Source organism: Lissotriton vulgaris, chromosome 2_1, assembly GCF_964263255.1.
Source record: "Lissotriton vulgaris chromosome 2_1, aLisVul1.2, whole genome shotgun sequence".
Lineage (NCBI taxonomy): Eukaryota > Metazoa > Chordata > Amphibia > Caudata > Salamandridae > Lissotriton > Lissotriton vulgaris.
In genome coordinates this window covers 989,670,456-989,691,354 of record NC_141687.1, presented here as the reverse complement: position 1 = coordinate 989,691,354, position 20,899 = coordinate 989,670,456, and the positions used below count along the sequence as shown (strand labels likewise).

The 20,899-nt window shown below is 43.0% G+C and overlaps 1 protein-coding gene across 1 annotated transcript in view; it reads right to left on the bottom strand.

The window, feature by feature from the left end:
• XIRP2 (xin actin binding repeat containing 2) overlaps window positions 1–20,899 on the bottom strand; it is a 1,171,239-nt gene that overhangs the window by 634,473 nt on the left and 515,867 nt on the right. The window contains exon 2 of the mRNA XM_086956584.1: window positions 19,204–19,357. Within this exon, the coding sequence (XP_086812710.1) occupies window positions 19,204–19,357 (154 nt within the window). The remainder of the gene's footprint in view (window positions 1–19,203; window positions 19,358–20,899) is intronic.

Below are 20,899 nucleotides of genomic sequence, written 5' to 3'. Positions count from 1 at the left end.
GATCTTGTTTCACCTGATGTATAGTGTGTTTTGCAATTTCCCTCTGAAGTTTTGTTATGTTTGTATAATGTGTATTGCTGAGATGAAGGCCATAAGGCCAACCTAGCAATTGTTGATCTAGTCGATGCTCATTTGCCATCCCTCCCTGTTGGCTTTTTTAGAGTAGTGGAGAGAGTTGTAAGGAGAAGTGTGTTCATTTTTTTGGAGGAGGAGCAAAGCGCAAGGCAGAGACCGCGGAGGCCGCTGAGCAGCAACAGCTGAGAGTGTTCGCAGAGAGCCGAACCGAAAGCCGGGTGTGGGACGCCGGGAGCCAGGGAAACAGGGACCGGGAGTCACAGCCACAGCCAGCAACCGGCAGTTAGCAACTGACTCCGCGGGTTCCCCGCTAGTTCCCCCAACAGCACTGGGCCATACCACATCGCTCCGGGGCCACACCACTCCGCTCCCGCAGCCGAGGCAGCGGCAGGGAGGCAAGGAGGAGCAGCGGCCCGTCAGCGCCAACATTACCTAAAGTCCGAGAGAGTCAGAGGAAGTCGGTGGTGGCACTGGGGATAGAGTGCCGAGCCGAGAGCCTCCGGGACCTGACATTGTGAGAAACTGAGGAAACGTAGGAATGGCGCAGAGATACCTGCAAGCCTGAGGGGCGAGGACCAAGCCGTGCTGTGCTGTGTTGGTAGCAGCTGGGAGTGAAAGTCGGGTGAGCGGTGGCGGCTGATTCGAGAGCGGCTGATTGAGAGCTGTGTCCTTCTGACCTACCAGTTGCTAGAGCGAGCTGATCAAAGAGAAGAGGCGGCGGCAGCCATGTCAGCAGAGGTGCCGCGGCAAGTCTAGGTGGGACTTTGCTCTACCCAGCACCTAACACCTGGCCCCCGTTCCCCCGAGCGGTGAGGGCGAGCTTCGTTCACGGGTGAAAGTGCTTGTGTCATAGTGCTGTGGTTGCCGCGATTGTAGGCGTCGGCGAGTGGAGGCGAAAGTGAAGGCAGGGGTCGCGAGTGCCTCGGGCGGTGCCGGCGCTGCAAACACCGTGGAAGAAGAGAATAGCCTTCAAGAGCGCCGCAGGAGATCAGGAGCTGCAACGAGTTGCTGGGGGGGGCGCGAGTGCCGTAAGTACTGTGGGTGCCACAAGTGTCGTCTTGCCATGCCTTGGTAACCCTACCCCGACCTCAGATTATCTCCTGACATCACTTTTCTAATGCTGACAGTTGTGACCGGTGACTCGGGAGCGGAGAAAAGCTTAGATTTGATAACGAGCCATTAACAGCCTTCTTAAAGTAAAATATCAGTTTAAAAAGCCTACTAACAACTATACAGCATACAGCAAACCTCCATCTCCTCAGAAGTCATTCACCACTTATTGATTAAAATTGGATAAAAAATAATTGGATGATTGGATGATTGGACTGGAGTAACGGGTTCCGGTTAGTAGGAGGAGGAGCTTGTGAGTGGCAGTAGCAGCGGTGTGGAGTGTAGCGGGCTCATCAAGAAATATCTTCGCCCGTAATCGGTTTCTCCGCAACCCGCAATCCGCAACCCCTGTAAATACGTTAAACCCCCCCACCCCCCGTTGCAGCAGCGGAAGCTTGGCGGGTGCTTTCCCAGCGGTCCGCGGACCGCGTCGGGTGAAGTGCGACCCGAGGCAAGCCTGCGGTGCTTGGCCAGCAGGCTGCGGTCCACGTCGGGTGAAGAGAGACCCGAGAGACCTCATTCCTCGCTCGCCTTCTCAGTGCTATCCGCTCTGTGCTATGTTGTGCTGCGGCAGGTGATTTGCCTTGATCACCTCAGTTCTGCAGTGGATCTGTGTCAGTGGTTCTGCAGTGGTTTGCATCAGTTCTATATCTTCTTTTTGATCGTCCGTCTGTGGATTGGGATTGTGGACCTGTGGACCTTGGATTTTGCTCCTTGAACCTTGAACTTAGACTTTGGTGTCTCAGGCGTCCTAGCCTTGACTGTTTTGGACACTGGGAGTAACTATTGACTAATCTCAGATACAATCTTGATATAAGTCCTGTATAATATTTAGGGTGGTGTGTGTTGGTTTTATTTTTAATCTCAGAGTGGTCACTTCGACCCGAGAAATCTTCCACGGCCATCATAGTCACCATAGCCCCAGTTGCCAGACGGGGGTCGGCGTGGGGCACTGATTGGACTACCGCTGAATCGCCCAGGCCTCGGGTAAGGTGTCATGTGAGGAGCCGTGGGGGTCTTCGGAGGTATCTGGGTGCTATCTGAGGAATACTCTGTGTCGGATATAATGCCACGTAAAATCTGTCCTGAGGCAGTATTTCTCTTCTTTCAGTTATTATTCAGTTATCCTTTTTCTTGGAGTGAATGAATTGCTCTCTCCTGTTAGCCTTGTCACATCTTTAGCTGAAGGAACCTCAAGTTTAAGTGGTGATAACCTCTTTTGCCATGGTAAAACAGCATTCCCAGTCTAAAGTAAAATCTGTAAACCCTCTAGAAGCCATTAACCAGAGTGATAAGAGTGACAAGAATTCGTGGTGTCCCCCAAAACCTCAAAAATTAATCCGTAGACGTAGAATTGGTGCTCATCTATCTCTTTTAAAATCATACCCATCAATTACATCAATGTTCTCTAAAAAGGGAAGAAGGTTTAAGAGCGCAACAGCGTAAAACAACGAAGATCTTGGAGCTGTGGGAAATGAGGATAATTCAATGGAGGTGATAATGGACTCCGAAATAATAGCTGAGAATGAAGTAGATCGCCATTTAATAAGACCAGAAGCACTCTTTCCTGTAATAATGATACAGAAACCTAATGGGGACGTAGGCAATGTAGCACCCCCTTCTATGGTAAGTGAAGCTGTTGTGTCATATCAAGAAGGGGTGGAGAAAAATTCCGGTTTGGAGATGGAATTGGCCCTATCTAGTAAAGAGGTGATAGTTCCCAAGCAGAGTAAGGGCGGCGAAAGTGAGGACGTCACCCTTCTTTCTCCACTAGCAGATTTGATAACCCTTTTTGAAAAAGTACATGACAATGTAAGTGTATCTCAAAGGAGTTTACCAGACTGCTCATCATCAATAAAAAGAAGCGATTTTTCTCCAAAAAGTGGACGTCAAAGTCCATAGTGAACTTAATGGACAGGCAAAATCAGAAGCCCTCACTCTTCCGGATATTGCCATTCAACTGGAAAAGAAAGCAGAATGACTTAAGCAGTTAGAAATATCGGGTGCTCAATGTCTGGTTATAGACCCCCATCCGAATAAGGAAATATTGTCTCCCCAAGCAGAACACACTTACACATGCCAATTATGTATAGCAGTACTCCTACTAAATTCTCTTTGACATCAGATTTTCATGATTTAACGATGCCCCGTGATATCCAGGTAGAGAATTCCGTGTTTTCATTGTCAAAAAAAGAGATTGCAGGATCAGGGGGGCTAATGTATACATTCACTAAATTGGATTTTTTTTCAGCTGCAATTCTGTCCCTGCTGGAGAAGAGTGCCTCTAACTCGGATCATATCCTCAAAGTCTTAACGCCCATTTTGGGAGGGGTTTTAGATCTTAAACAACATGCCAAGTATGTACGAAGTGTTCCTCCCCTATACTTAATAATATTTGTCAAATTAATGGCAGTATTCATGACGCTGCTAATGGCCTAGGGTTAGAGGAACCGAATAATCAGTTGGTGGACGTTGGATGTTTGATGCCTGGAAGAAATCTAAGTCCAAGCCCATCCCAAACTACTGTTAATGACTCTACAACAGTCCCCACTGAGGGGAAAAGTGTAAATGTAAAAGTCTCTCCAGTGATAGATGCAGTGCGTGTTTTCCCAATCTTTAACATGAGCAAGTGCAAAAAACCGAAACCTCATGAATCATCTGAAATAATTTCGAGGACTTTGCCTGGAGAACCAACAGCAGACCAGAACCAACCGGTCAAGTGTATCTGATAAAGGTGCATTGCTGCAAGGTCAAAGATTCAGGTTGCTATTTCTCTGATCTTTTCCTCAGCAGCAAATCTGTTTGAACAGGACATCTCAAAGAAGGTATCTACCTCGTGGAGTCCTGTTGGTCACAGATTGCAGCTTTTGCATGCTGGAAGAACCCAAGCTCCAAAAAAGCAACTATGTCTGAAGATAGAAATCTTTTCCGGTCTAAGGCGCCAAAAGTATCCAGCAGGCGAGGGATGCAAATTTTGAATTTCTCCCAATCTGGGTTTTCCCACCAAATGTCAATGGCTTCACCGGTACTTTGTCTGATGAGTATTCATCCTCGTGGTACCCACTTCCATTTCGGAGACTAAGGCAGAAGGTAAAAGTTCTGACCTGGTCGAACCTGGTCTCTGTATCCGATCCATGCTCCATCGCCGTCAGTGTAAACATTTGACTTTGGCTCGGTCTATGCGACCAGATACCCACTGTTGGCAGATTGACACTAAAACGAACTTCAAACTTCAAAAATTCATATCTGTGGTTCCTCTTATTGTATTTTTGCATTTTTGTAAATTGAGTGGGATTTTTATTGTGTTGCATTTTCTACTTTTTAACAGTTTTTTTTACTGAAAACATGTTCTACACATTTCTCTTAGGTTAAGCTGGTCTGTTCTGCGCTACAGCTACCAAGGGATGAACCCTGTTTAAATTGTTGAGACCTAACTGGTCCTAGTTTATAATTGTGATATTATTACAAGGTGAGGACTCGCATCCTCTCCAACTAAAAACCCATATTGCTCTCATTTGAAATGATAATTGCTCAATATAGTGAAATATATGGTTTACTATTCAATAAAAACCATGAACACAGAAACAGACAATCAGACAAATTAGCATAACCACACATTGAAAAATATAAGAACATAATATAAACAGAAGCTAAAGAGTATCTTCCAGACCGTTGCAACAGATGATGAAGAGAAGGCTTGAGCCTTGGCATTAAAGAGTATCTTCCAGACCGTTGCAACAGATGATGAAGAGAAGGCTTGAGCCTTGGCATAAAAATGTTAATTTGTTTCTACTAGTATAACCACAGATGGACACGGTGTGCCACTTCCCAACTATCTAAACAACATAACCATTTCATTTTAAAACCTGATAATAGTTGGCACAATCAGGCTACATTGCAAACTAAAATGCATCACTACTTAACAGGACAATCTTTGTAACAGGAGGTAAAACTCAGCCAGCTTAACACAAAGGGGTGGGAGCAATGTGCCTAGGGATACCTCTCCCCCAGCGTAACAGCAAGTCTTAAAAACCTGAAAGGTAACCATAAATGTATTGTGCTTTGAAGTGCATAGTGAGTAAAAATTGCCACCAATTCCCCTTCTGGGCCCAAGAGGCCCAGGTTCTCTTATACTCCATGCTCTGACATGGACAGAAAGGTACCAATCCAGTTATCAGGGTCCTTCGGCCTCCAAGCACTGAGAGGCGGGTGAATTTTCAAAGCACCCTAGTGAAGCGGGATAGAGGCCGTAATATATCTCTCATGCCTAATAGACCCTCTAGCAGCCCCTGTTTCAGGGGCCCTCTATGCACTCGCCAATCCAGTTGAATCGTTCCAGTCTTAGGGGTGGTCCTTTGTAGGCTGCACTGGGCGCTGACCTGGAGGTGGGGGCACTGACCACACAGGATGCTGTGTTTATTATAATAATATTAACAATAGCAATAATAATACAGACACTTCGAAAGGGCAACAGCTACCTCAAACAGAGGTGTCCCTGTGCTAAGCAAATGGTAGTACAGTGTTGGACAATTCAGATCAGGCCCACAGGCCCTCTCTCTGCCCTAAAGAGCCAGGTTTTTACAGTTTTCCTGAAGAGGGACTCTTTCTATGGTTCAGAAATTACACGGCAGAAAGTTCCACAGTTTTGCTGCGCCGAGCGTAAAAGATCTGCCCCCCCATTCTTACCTTTTTGAAACGGGGGATGCACAGTACATTTTGCAAATTGGACCTCAAGGGTCTGGACTGTTGATAACCATGTAATCTGTTTTTTAATTATCTAGGGCAGTTGCCATCCAAGACACGGTATGCCAACGTCAAGGCCTTAAATTTAATTCTTTTTTAGACTGGGAGCCAATGAAGCGCTTTTAGATGCGGAGAGATGTGCCCGCCTGATTAGTCTCGCATCCGCATTTTGTACCGTCTGCAGGCGCTTAATCAAGTAATCAGGCTGACCCAGGTAGAGGCCATTTGCATAGTCCAGCCTGGATGTCACTAAGGCATGTACTATGCTTTTCCAGCATTCCTCTGGCAGAAGATGTAGAAATTTCTTCAAGTTTCTCAGTTGACAGAAGCAGGTCACAGTCACCGGACGTATCTGAGCTGAAAACGAAAGGAAAGCCTCCCACTTCACACCCAGATTTTGTATACAATCAGCCGGTAAAGGTGGGGCGCCCATTTCGATGGGCCACCAGAGGTCCGGGGCTGGACGTGGGCCTTACCCTAAGAACAGCACCTCTGTCTTTACTGCGTTGAGCTTGAGTTTGTTGCTGTTCATCCACAACGCAATATCTTTCAGGCACCCCTTGACGCTTTCAAAGGTGACCTCGTCTGCTCTTTAAGCATGAAAACCAACTGGGTATCATCCACATAGGAGATCTCTTTTATCCCCCAGTTGGCTATCAAGGTGAACAGAGGAGCCAGATAAACATTAAACAGGAGAGGGCTTAGGGATCACCCCTGAGGGACTTCGCACCAGAGCTATTTTGGCTTGGATAGAAATGGCTGGAGCGCAACCTTCTGGGTGCGCTTAGCCAGGTAGGATTTCAACCACACCCGAGCGCTGCCTCCAGTGCCAATCACCTGAAGTCTCTCAGCTAGCAAGGTGTGGTCGACTGTATTGTAAGCAGCAGACAGATCCAGGAGCACCAAAATCGCGGATGCCCCTGAATCTGCTGCCTGTCCAACTTGCTCCGCCCCTTCCAGGATGGTTATCTCCGTACTATACCCGACCTGAAACCCGATTGGGTGTCATGCAAGATGCCCTCCCTCTCAATAAAGCTGGAAAGTTGCCTCTGCACCAGTTTTTCCAGCATCATTGCTGGTGCAGGTAGGAAAGAGATGGGCCTATAATTGGTCCGATCCCCAGGATCCCTGTTCGGCTGTTTGCTTAGCGGGAGGAGAGTAGCATGTTTCCAGATATCTGGAAAAGGGATTGTCATCAGGGAGGAGTTCCAGATGCGTGTCCGAATGAGACGACAGGGAGTGAACCAACACATGCCAGGGTTTGGGGGGACAAGGATCATTAGGTGCCCGCGACTTGCAGCTCGCAATTTCTGCCATAGCGTATTGTTGGGAGATGCAGGAAAATGCCATAAAGGATGGCTCTGTAACTCTAGTTACCTTCCGGTCACATTTCTCCATCACCGCCGAACCTGAGAAAGATTTATACACTTCGTGGATTTTATTGTCGAAGAAGACGGAGATACTTTCACACAAGGAAAAAGAAGGTTGCACAGTGGACTCCATAGCCCTGGGTTAAAGAAAGGAATTGACAACTTTGAACACCTCCTTGGTTGAGTTGTCAACCTTATAAATGCAATCAGCCAAGTACTGTCTTCTAGCTACCCTATTCAGGCTGTGGAGTTCTTTGAGAGCAATTCGATAGATGTTCTTGGCAGACTCACTGTAGCCTGGCCTCCACTTCCATTCCAGCCGTTTACAGCTGTTCTTGGCCAACCTAAGTGCCTCCATGAACCACGGGGCAGATTGGGAGAGCCTGGATGATCTGGCAGCTTTGGCAGGAGCTGCGGCCTCCACAGCTGTCGCAATCCACAATAACATAGGATTTAAAAGCACCTGCTGCAGAGTTCCTTGTTTGTCCAGCTTTAAGGCAGCAAAAACAATGCCATGAAAACTCTTGCGATTGATGTTCCTGCTAGAGAGAGAGATCGAGTTTTGTCTAGTGTCAGTTTTGACTCTTTTTAAAGTAGCGCACAGGGTTAATATGCCTACTTCAATGAACAGACTTGTATTTTATGTGGATAGCTGAGTGGATTATTAAAGCCAGCCTTTTGCAGCACATTAAAATAAATTATCTGTATTTGAGAGAGGGGCTATGGAGGTGTACCAGGAACTTTTGTCAGGTGGCAGTGAGGAAATCCAAGGAGAAGGTCACAATGGGAGGGGAAGCGCCAAAAAAAAGATTGTTGCACCTGGTGCCACCAGCACTGACGCGGGCACTGGCACCAACAAAATATGCAACATAATATTTCAAGCACGCCGAGACTCCATGACCACTGACTTGCTGGTTCTTATTCCTAGGGAAGAAAATTATTTGCATAGCTGGGTCTTTTGGTGCACATGTAGATGTGGGCAGAGGACATGCAACAATGTTTCCTCTGCCAGAGGTGATATAGACAACACCTCTAATCCTACAGTTGTCCCCCGACAAGCCTCTTGGGTGCATAATCCAGAGTAGTAAACTGCCCTAATCTCATCACCATGAATTTCCTCTTGATGTTTACAGAGTAGGCAAACCTCGAAATCGGGCCGATCATGTTGGACGCTGTAGGAATTTAACACCAGCCAGCCATATGTGTGCTTGGCTAGGGTCATTTGTCCTCCAACTGGCTTTTCAGCCAGATACATTTATTCATAGTTTTCTTACAAATGTGATCTCTTGAATCCGAATCCCATAGTTCATTGAGAGAAAGGCTTACCATACTAACGTACAAGTACTTTTAAAGCAGCCTTTTCCTCTTTGTAGGTTAATTTCAGCCCATAAGCCATTAGTTGCGCCTCCTTTGATAAGGCAGAGGAGCATCGCAACACTGCTTTTAGAGCAGAGAAAGATAAAAAAATAAAATGATAATGTTATTTTCATTTTATTTTTCGTTACTGCTGGGCTGCGTTAGGGCGGGCATGTGGCTCCGGGAGAAGTGGTTTGTGTACATGTAAGTGTGCATGACTTCTTGCCCGGCCATCTTGGGCCGGCCAATCATTAATGCACACTTTGCATATTACCCAACAGGCTGTAATGCACAGCCTGCTCGGGAATATGCACAGGCTCCCTGTCCTCATCTGAGCCCCGATCTATGGTGCGCAGACCAATCACAATGCTGCATTGAAGCATTATGATTGGCTTTGGGGAGCCCGTGTGCCAGGGTGGTTTCTGCTGCTTCTTCTGGACTGAAGTTAGGAATAGAAGAGGAGACAAGGAGAGGTGGCAGAAAAGGTAAGTGGATGTTTAAAAATATATTTCAATCCCCCACCATCCCCGCCACCGCCGTTCCCTACCAGTAAGCCATCAACCATAGAGTCTTTTGGGGTATTTCTCATTTTGTAAAAATATTTTAGGAAGGCCAACTGTCTGGCTAGAAGTTGTTTTACCAGGGTAAACTGGAGTCTGACTTGGGCAGGTGAAGGCAACCTTGGAAGCTAGAAAACTTTTTTGTGGATCTTGGTTATAAGTTTATCCAAGAGGTTTACACCGTGACCCAGCAATATCTTGCTTTCATACTATAGAGTCAGGATCAGTTTTGATTTGATCACTTTAATGAGAGACTGGAGATTGTGACTCTAGAGGCTTTTCGCTAGGGTTAAAAAGGCAACATTTACGGCAGTGGCTTTCCCTTTAATAGGTTCGTTTTGTGTGGCAAAAGAGGTATTTAATTTCAGCACAACACCCACATATTTGTATGTAGTTGTTTATGCCTTCTTAAAATTAATTTCTAGCAGATTGTTGTCCATGTACTCTGCGAGCCAATTAATCATTCTTTGTAACCCAATTTGTGTGTTACTAAGTAAAAGCAAGTCATCTGCCTAGAAGATGTTAGACATAAGCAGACAACTGAAGCTCAGGCATTGGACACCAACTCATCAAGGGCAGATGAGAGATCAGACCTGTGCAGGTTAAACAAAATGGCACTTCACTGAACAGGTGAATCCCATCCCTAACCTTGATCCTGATCCATGTCATAGTATTTAATAACCTTATTGCCTTCAGCAAGGTTTGTGTGATCCCCCAGTGCAGTAATATTTCCCAGTAATCTGCTATGTGGGATGCGGTTGAAGGCCACCTGGAAGTCCACAAAACACAAGCAGTGATGTGTGGGTATCACTTGCGCTTTTCATAATCAGGCCCACTGCCATCAGGTTGAATAGGGTCCCTTGATTCTATGTGAATCTGGTCTGATTCAAGGGCAGTCTTCCAGCTTCTAGTACCCACTCAGTCAGACCCTGTAGCAGCAGGAAAGAAAAGTATTTAAGGTCCACATCTAACAATGCTATCAAACTATAGCAATTTTGGGAGGATGCTAACCTAACTTTGAAGGTGGGGTGAATGATTGCACCTCGCTAGGTTTTTTTTTCCTCAATTTGTACAGTTAGAATTAAAACCACTATTTCCTAGATGATTGTGATCTGTATTTTGATAATCCAATTGTTAAAACAAAAACATATATATCATAACTTGTCATATAGGTTACCTTCACTTCTACTGCAAGTCAAATTTGTATTCTTAAATCGATTTCATTTCTATAAAGCTGCATAATTACAGTTACCTACCTAAAGCTTTTGGAAATGTATCTATTAAATTTGCTGATTAGTTCACAGTAGTACCAATACATTTTCTCACAACAATCTGTCTTCCATCTTCAAACCTTGTGCAAATTTGGCGAGAGTAAACTTGGAGAATTAAATCATGTCCAGTATTCAATTCCCATGATGTGCAATAGCAGTCATCAGTCACAAATTCAGTTAAAGACTAACATTGAATCCCTTGAGATGGAATTATATTAAATCTACGGCTGTTGAAGTTAGTGAGGAATTAAAAGTATTTGGAATCACCCTAGTTTTGAAATGGTCAATTAGATAACGTTGTTTTGAGTTTCATAATGACCGTCCTTTCTAGTTTTCCATATACCTGCCAAACATAGTAATTTTAACTTAAGAAGAGTGTTTCATTAAGAAGTATGTGCACAAAGGACACCAAAAAAATGTGGTTGAAAGTTCTACATATACCGTGATGAGAACTTTAATGTTACTGCTTGTATGACACAAGGGCAGTCATGACCAGGATTAAGGTAGTGATGCTGCCCACGGATGTGATGAAGATGGCAACAGGGCGATCCTCAGCTATTAGGAGGAATCGGAGTGACGGACACATCAATGTACTATTCACCAACGATTTATAACAGCCTGGCTTACGTCCCCCGGTGTTACTGTGCTTCTTTGACAGAGACTCAGAGGTGAGCAGTGTGGAAGGTATTTGTTTTGCAGATAAGATAGCATGACTACCAAGATACTGGCAGCATGGATGGGGGCAACGGTGCTTCTGGCAAGGCACTACTTCACTGAATTTGGCACAGTGTTAGTGGTGAGCCAAAAGCTCTGGCCTCTAAGAAGGCAAAGGACAACCTGGACAAGTTATATACCTTATTAGGAGCATTAATCAGGGTTGAGGGCTTCAGCTGGAAAGAGTGCATGCGATGGGAGGAGACGGCAGTGGCTGTAGAGTGCAGTATGTTCAAAAAGCTGGGAGCTTGCACACATGCTCTTTTGTTATATAAAGAACGCCCCAAGCTCTGTGTCACCACAGTAATGAACATGGATCGCCTGCCAAGCACATATTCTGAACATTGTAAATCTTTGCAAAGCCAGTTGAATGAGGTGGATCCACCTTCTAAATTAACCTCCAGGTCTGTAAACAAAGGACTACAAGATCAGACTGTATATGAGGAGAATGTGTTTCTCGAAAGGGCCAATAATAATCTACCCACCATTTCAGGGCTGGTCGGGACAATTTAAAAACTGATGGGGCAATCAGCACTGCTCCAGACAAATAAGGCCTATTGTATATTGAATCTGCAAATGTAATGAGGAGAATACATTTGATGGCATGGTGACAGTGTAGTTGAACATGTGGCAACTTAAATCTCATGTACTTAAAACCAAATACCAAAAAGTGTATTAAATGCAGGCGGAGCTTTTTCACAACATTTTTATGCCAGGGGTGTAAATTAGAGCTGAAAGAGCGATACACTTATACTTATACATTTACCCACTTACAAACAGAAGAACTCAGATTGAACAATGGAGAGTAACTGAAATTAAGGAAGCCATACACTGCAAGTCAAACAAGGCATTAGGACCCAATGTGATCACCTTGGAATTTTAGAAACCACTACAGAGACTCTCTAGATCTGTATCAAAGTTATTAATTACCTTGACAGAGTGGGAAAGGGACAAACATTTCACTAACTCAGAAACCAGGAAAGGATTCCAGAGAATGTAAGTTATAAGAGTTACAGCACCTGTTATTATCCATTCAACAATCTTCAGTAGGATTCTTGTATCAAGCCTAGACCAGCATCTGATAACGCTGGGTGATTCGAGCCTATCAATGTTTGTAAAGGATATCAAAACTCCGTATAATGTAAGGAGGACACAATACACAGGCTACACAGAAACAGAGCCTGGCGGTCCTCAATCTTAGGTTCTGATAAAGTGTGTTTAGGGGTCCATCAATTATTTGCCACGAAAGACTGGGGTTCTGGGAAATAGGATCAGGTCAAAGAATGAAAAATCTGGGAAGTGGAAGGAGACGGTCTCCCTCTTTTCTTCTTCTTTTTGCTCTAGAAATAGATTCTCTAAAGACTATTGTAAGAAAAAGCCCTGAAATTGGAGGTATGTATCCCTTTCAGAGGCATGCAGCATAAAACTGGCTTACTTTCAAGTGACGTGTTACTGACTTCAACCAAACCAGGGTACTTTTTGGGGCACTGATTGAGAAATGAGAATACTTAAATAAAATTTTAGGCTTTCAACAGAAGTCAACTTCAAGCTGGCAGAATTCAGGGTTTGTTATTTTCAGGCTGCCTTACATTTAATGGAAACAAAAGTTCTTAAGAACCTAATCATAAATCTAATTAGCTCGATATAGACTATCCTAAAAGCACTTGGAAGGGAGGGGTGCAGACAGACACTGACCAATTTTTATTGTGGAACAGGACGCTTTATTGAAACAGGTGCACATCACAACATATCCTGGCCAACCGCCCTACAAAACTAAGACCTTACTATACATCCGTTGAACTAGCCCTTATCCCACCCCTACGATCCCAACTGAATATACCCATCCTGCAGCTAACTCATTAACTGTATTGCATTTCAACATTTCATTGTTCAATTCCCCTTCATCCTAGGAGTATCATTATGAACCTGTAAGTAAACATATGTCCTAAACTGAGCCTTTAATTACCTGACTACCTTCCCCTTTCACATGGTTCTCCAACAGGCAACGCCAAACAACTCCTGCAAACTCCTGTCAAACATTTCATGCCCCCCGGAGCACCTCTTTCAAGCGACACCGTACATAACCCTCGCCCCTGCGCACCAGTCTCAACCACTGCCTTCAAAAACCCTAGGCATTGTTTAACCCCCCTCTGAAGCCCTAACTAAAGGGATGGGAGGGAGGGACAAAATTACCTCCACATACAGGCTACCAGCCACCAGTTCACCAAAATCTAAAATGGTGTTTGGTAGCACAAAACCAACCTGTAAATGTATGTGCTGGGCTATATTTAGGCCCTCCCTTTCTGCCGGGGGGGGGGGGGGGCAGACTTCCCTGCGGTCCTCTGTATATAGTGACTGTCCCGTAAATATTAAAATGGTGAAATCGAATTCTATAGTGCTTTGGGTGATTGGCAACAGACACGATGAATCCACATGTTTGAAAATTGTTGATGCTAACTCTACATCTATTCCGCAGAACATATCTTATTCATACAGACAATCAGGATTGTTTCATCTGGGGAGGTAGTAGGATTATGTTGGCTCCAAAATCTAGTTGAGAACAAGGACATTGGGTCTTCAGCAAAAAATCATTTAGTTTTAACATAAGAAAATGGCAAAAGCTATGAAGTAAACCAAGTATGAAACCTAGAATAGAACGAGCATTGGCAAAGCGAGTCGGTCTGTGCTTATTAAGGTATAAGTGTCCTTTGTTGTAATATTTCTACTGTGCGTCTGAGAGACACAGGGATTTGTCAACCATGGATGAGGTCATGAAATTTTGTGTTGGGATCATATAAGTCTATGATATGGGCTCTGGAACATTGTGGAATGTGTTCACAATAGTCTGTGGGATGGGACCAATACTCAAATGTCCAGCACGCTAACCGTCCTTCCCTTAGACGGTGACTATTGCTCTACATTTTTGTCACACTATGATTACGGCTATGTGCCAAATCATACATTTGCAAAGTAAGAAAACCCTGTGCTTTTTTACCACAAAGTTGAACTCAAGTCTGCAAAAACGTTACGGTGTCTAGGATTATGGTGGATAGGATGTGAGTGAAGTATCCATGTGCTAGTGTTACTTTCTTCACTGCAGTGCTTCATTTAAGTCAGTGGTTGCAGCTGGTCTAATGAAGATCTTTTTATGGACTGCAAATAGTTTTTCATTCATTTGACTTTGACCCAGAACAAGAGCGAGAAAGGCAGAAAAGGAAGAAAGACGAAGGAAGAGAATGACCCCAAAAAAAATTTAAGGGATGAAAAATTACCTGCAGGAATGAGATAACAGTGCAGGAAGTGTGTGGTTGTGGATGAAAGAGTCATGAGATGGAATAAAGACAAGACCGCCTTGGTATTCTGAACCTCCAACATTTCACAGCTCCTGCCTTGGGCATCTGAGAAAAGCTTGGACATGGCATATATTATTTTCCAAATTAAGTACATGATCAGACAGCTTGAAATGAGAAACCATTAACACCTATACACAGCGTCAAATGATAGGCACAAACTCAAATGTGAAATAAAATCCTTAAATACCATTCTCCTCAGAATTCTGAGTAAACTACTGTTCCTTCTTCCAGAAGACAGCCTCAGGACAGCGGTCACAACGCTCCTTTTGTCTTGATTGGCCTACTGTAATGGTCCCTACTTGAAAATTCAAAAGACACATTTTAAACAGGCTCCAAATCATCCAAAATGCGGCAGCTAGGCTGGTGAGGGGGACACCCAGGTTTGTGTCCGTCAAGGAGGGACTTCTACATCTCCACTGTCTCCCAGTATTGCACCACAATATACTGGAACAATCTACCATTTCACCTGAGAAATGGAAACCAGCTCCTCTCCTTTAGGAAGGGGTTGAAAACCTGGCTGCTTACTGCATAGTCATTTTTCCCTAGCAACCAATTAGGCAGTGCTCAGCGCCAGGACACCCTAGGGTATCAGTTGCGCATTAGAAAGTTTATTAACATAACATAACATTCACAACGTTAGATTACCAGACATAACCACAGACCGACCAGGCACAACCAACATATGTAGAGCTCCAGATATGCAGTCAGAGCTGCCGATTCAAGAGCTGGGAATATCTGGGTTCGAGTCTCAGTGCAACATCCTGTGATTCTGGGCAAATCATTGAATCTCCCTGTGCTCATTGCCAGCGCATGGATACCCTAACAGGTGATAAGCTGCGCTATATAAATCTATACATAAATCTGTAAACTATGACAAGCAGTGGGTTAGGCACAAGTTCCATTGTAACCACTCCAAATGCAAGTATGGATTTAAATGCATTACACTTTCTTACCCCTATTTAGTAATAGTCTCAAAAGGCCATACAGTTCACACACTGGTAGGGCTTGGCTACAAATAACCAGTGCAGGCTCACCAGGTGCATGTACAGCATCCGTTTCTCAGTGCAGTTTAACCATTCGGATGCCAGTGCTGCCTCTTCAAACTACGGTTTAGACTAAAATGCTCAGTGGAACCTCAGTGCAATCTCTCCACAAGCAGGTATGGCATCAAGTACCCAGGGCAGCCTTCCAGTATGAAGGCTTGTTCAAAATCCCAGCTGCATCCTCGCCCAATTATAGCTAAAAGCCAAGTAGCCCCGTGCAGGCTCAGAAGGATCTTATAATGCGTAAAAAAACATGGATACTTCACAATACAAAACTACAGTGACTAGTATCCAGTGCATCCCCTTTTATGAGATAATATCAAATTCCCAATGAGCTTCAACTGATTCCCCTTCTATTATCGACCCTCATCTCGAGACCAGGATATGCATGCTGGAGGCAAGCAGCAGACACAGAGGAAACCCTCAACCCTGGTTTGATGAATCCGTAAGGACCATCAAACAGTAATGCCTTACACAAGAGTGAAAATTGTGCTTAGAATATAAGGTAGAGGAGAGGGAAAAACATAAAATCTGCTTAGGAAGTTAACAAAAAATCAATTCTTGCTGCCAAATCAAAATACTACCCAGAACAAATAAAAACAGCCAACGACTTAAATACAACCCTTTTTCAAACTATAGAAGTCTTACTACCCCCACAGTAATTAATATAGCAGTCAATAACCAAGATGTTTGTGAATCCTTAGCCTGTTTTTCCAGGAAAAAGTTATGAATATCTATACAAGAGCACCACGCCTTCATTGCCCTCACATAGTCCAGAATAACACATTTTTTCTCTTTTTACAATTTAGTTTAATGTACAGCATAATTTTTAATACAGTTTTAAAACGTTTTTAAGATTGCTCTTCTGTATGTGCCAAAAGAAACTAAAATAAGTATAAAATGTATAGGATGAATTTTAAATTTAATATGAATGAATTTTTTAAAAAGGTGTAAATTAATTGTTTTGTTATTGCAATGATTGTACCATGACCTTTTATGATATTAAGTTATCGAATAAAGTACATTTGACTGACTGACTATCTATAAACTTTTCTGCAGCAGCTGCTATGATAATAGTTCTACAAAAGTAAGAACCAAGTCAGTCACTTTCGGACATTTCACGCCACCTTCGGGGGCACAGATTGCAGAACTCGTCCCAAAGATTAATGCAGGGTCTCCCCTCCACCCATGCCCCCCGAAGATTGTCCACCCGGTACCAGAAGTTATAGCACTTTATCTATCTGTTATCTGCTCTACCATGTTTGCCAGGAAGTGGGGAAAACCCTGGTGTTAATCAGCCTTAGAGCTTCCTCTCGTAAAGAAGCTGAATCTTAATATTCTGGACCCAAAAAGCTGTCGACTAATAGCTCGACTTCCTTACCCAGCCAAACTAGCAGAAAAATTAATGAATCTTCAACTTTGCTCCTTTTTTGAGGATAATCCTTTTTTGGATGATACGCAGTTGGGTTTTAGAGAAAATCAGTAACAAAACTATTTTGATTACAGCTACGAAGGAAATCAGAACATCCCTTGATAGAGATCCTTATCCTGCGGGATCTTTCGTCGACCACGAGTGTCACTGGGAGAATTTAACTCCGATCCATACTTCAAAGCAGTCTGACTTCTCGTCTTCTGTCTAGCCCTTAATGCCTTGACAGCCTTACTCAATGCTACTGAGAGATTAGAAGGGCAAAAAGTGAGGTACCTCGCTGATCCCGGACAACATTCTTATTTGGGTGCTTCCCTATGACCTCTACATCACTCGTGTCAAGATAGCATTCATGAATATTAAAGGTTTGATGCTACACATTGGGATCATCACCCGATGAGCATGGTCCGCATTCTAAAATCATTTGATGCTGCGTCATGGACAACCATTTGAAAACATTTTAGATGCACATGTGGATTAGAAAACAGACACTTCTATACTACTTTTTCTTTCCTCTGCTTACATCATACCCTTACAGTACTATCATGTAGGGGAACTCCTGAGCCAGATGTAATATCAATGGAGGACAAATTACAATTAAACAGTAGTAAACAGAGTCATTTGTCTGGCAACTATTGAAGAACTGTGGGATGCAGGATGGAAAGGCTTACGGAATATGTTCATGAGTTCCCCACTCCAGCATATGGTGATGTCTCTGTCCATCTTCCTATATTCAGCATGCTGTCAGAGCACCCTGAAGCCTTGCAGGCCTGTCAGACATGTTTTCAATCTATTCAACAATTTTCTGTTAAGCCAGCCAGGGGTTTCGCTGAGAAGCCAAACCACAAACATGTTTGCCTTCTTTCATACTGAGAAAGGAATATGTGAAAATCACCAAATCCCTGCCAGATTTTCGGGGTAACCATGTTCAGCACATATCCTTACAATTAATATAAATGGATTTAATAATTACTTTTTCTTTGGACATTATTATATGAGCCCTGTCCTATTGTGACTTAGATGGGCACCCCTGGCACAGACAGAATTCACATATAAATACGTGTATGTAAAATAGGAACTGAAACTTAACTAAACGTACCATTTCTATAAACACTATGTAGTGTCCTATAAAAAAAGGATAGATTTGTCCACTAATACAAGAACCTAGTTAATAAAAAATCCTCTTCCTAAATGCTTGACCCGTATTCTTCGTGTTTTTACTTATAGCAGAGCCTCTCTCAGGACACCATTTTCTTTTTACTTTGATACAATGATTCTCTACAAACGCTCAAAACTAAATTTCCTATGAGGGCAGCTTTCGTTTAAAAGCATCGATGCGTGTTATTTTCCATGACACTCAGAACTGTTAGTATAATGCAAATGCCACCTTACACAACATGTTGCGACTAAAAAAACACGTATTAAGTCAAAGCTGGGAAAGTTGAGCAACACTCCATTTATGCCGCAATGGCTTCAATTGCCCCGGTCCGAGTCTGTCAGGGTGACAAAATACCACGAGATGGCCCTGGGTGCAAGAGCTGGGAGCAAGCCACGCTAGCAGGTGTCATATAATCGATTTATTTGTATAAGGTCGTTAAAAGAAACAATCCTGTGCGTTCTTCAACGAGGACCAAGAGCACTAACACGAAATAAAGGAAGTGACGTTGTGACATTGCAGATCTTCACCTAACTACTACAGATGGAAATCGAATTACGAATTAAAACAGCATTCTGTAGCAAATACTTGTATTTAATTAAACTTTAAAATAATACCCCTTATCGAGAATCTTGCAACCTTTTCTACAAAAATGCACGCAGAGATCTGTTTGATATTATGGTTTGTGTATTTCATGCATTTTCTTACAGACTGCATGGAGCATGCCTCGTTATTTCCATGAAACCAAACTCCATTGTCGAGTTCATGTTTTTTTTCCATTCATTTACTTACATGTTATTTGCATTCGTGAAGTTGGCAATACTTTCAATGTACGAAGAAGTTAAAACAGATACTAGCAATGTCCCCAGAGTTCAATCTAAAATAACTATTTCACACAGTGTTGAACAGTGACATTTCCCCCTGAAAACAAAGCAGTTCACCATTTAAAAGGGAAGTGCTAAAAACTAAATTCAGCTTTTTTTTTAATGAGTTGGTCAATTACAACAGTGAAAACAGACTAACCTTTAAGGAAGACGTCCTCTTCATTTGCTGATGACATCTTTTCAAACGATATTTTGCCACCTTTCTGGTCGGAGGTTTTTGTTGCAGTGTTCAAATACCTCCCAGACTGTTTTTTAAGTGTTGGAGAATGTAAACTCTGCTCGCTCTCTACTTCCTGTTACAAGACATAAAGGGGATGTTAGTTGAAAGCTATCAGTAGGAAACAGATGTGGTTTTCCTGGGGTATCAATTACAAAAGCCGTACCTTCCCCATGCAAAACGGTACATTGTGTTATTATGTTATGACAGTACCCTATAGATAGCCCGGAACTTGTGCATCTGAGAGGCAGCAACAGCATTTCTTCTACATTTTATTTTCTAAGAGTATTCATTTCAAAACTAATACTGGAGTTTATAGTCGAAAGAAAAAATGGTGAAATAGACCAGAGACTAAATAACATTTCATATCGCTTGACAAGAAAATATTACCAATATATTATTCCTTCATCATGCAAACTAGTTATTTTCTTGAAACCAGGGACAGATCTGCACAAACCCAGACACTCAATTACCATTGGCAACTAGGATCCTGCAGGCCAATTTTCGTTTATTTTCTCAGAGGCAAAAAAAGTTAGCAAGCATTGGCAAAGCCAATAGATCTTGCCTTTGAAAGCTATTGGATTTGTAAACGTTTCTTAGCCATGCTATAAAAGTATTTTGGGTGCATTAGTGGTGAATGCATCATAGTAATTTTGTATTTTTATTTTAGCTATGCTGCACAAAAGCCACACTGCTCTACAGCATGGCGACAAACCGTTGAAAAAGTCAGCAATACCAATGCTGTACAGCAGGAAAAAAGGCAATGGCAGAATCAAAAGTCTCAAAGGCAAGACATACTGGCTTTGACAATGCTTGTTAGGTCTCGTCACAATACTCTGTGATTCTGAGCAAATCAGTGAATCTTCCCCAAGCATGAAATCGAAAAAAATATGACATCTGGTAAAAATAAAAATGATCACATAAACAAGCAATAGCATTCATGTCTTAGTGAAAATACATTTGGAAGCAGATAACTTCTGTAGTCACAATAAAAGCAGATAATATCTGTTGTCACAAACATCCATTTCAAAGGAGAAAAGAGCCTCTATGAAGTGTGTGTGCATTGTAAAACATAGCTACTAATGGCAAGGGGTTCAACAAGGATAAAAGGGAAAAATAAAAATAAAAGTTGTGCTTCAATCCCAGCTAAATGAGTGGAAAGACAGCAATCAACCTGAAGCAATTAGTACTAGGTCCATGCTCCAGCTGAAAGAAGAGGAAGTAAAGCCATCCTGGGCTTGGCAAACAGAAGAGAGCAAATAAGAATGACAATGAATCCAGCAAATGTTAAGCAACGGACGTGCTGCTAGCCCCTTGCTATACAATCTCTCTGGCAAGGGAGAGAGCATGCAGCACATGCCCTGTCGCGCACAAGACCTAAAAAGGGGTGTGGGGATTAAAAACGACGTGCTTGCACCTAAAACAAAAGCTACTGAACTAAGTTATCCCAGTCTTGGTATGAAAGTAGAACTTCAGTCAAAAGGAGCGATTCAGTTGTTGTGGTGCAAATCCAATCCATAGTTTTTGAGAAGATACCATTAAGAAAATTCAACGGGTGGACTTGAAACAGTTAACATTTTATTTTATAGCTTAGCTTTCATTTTCAGTGGGTGTATGA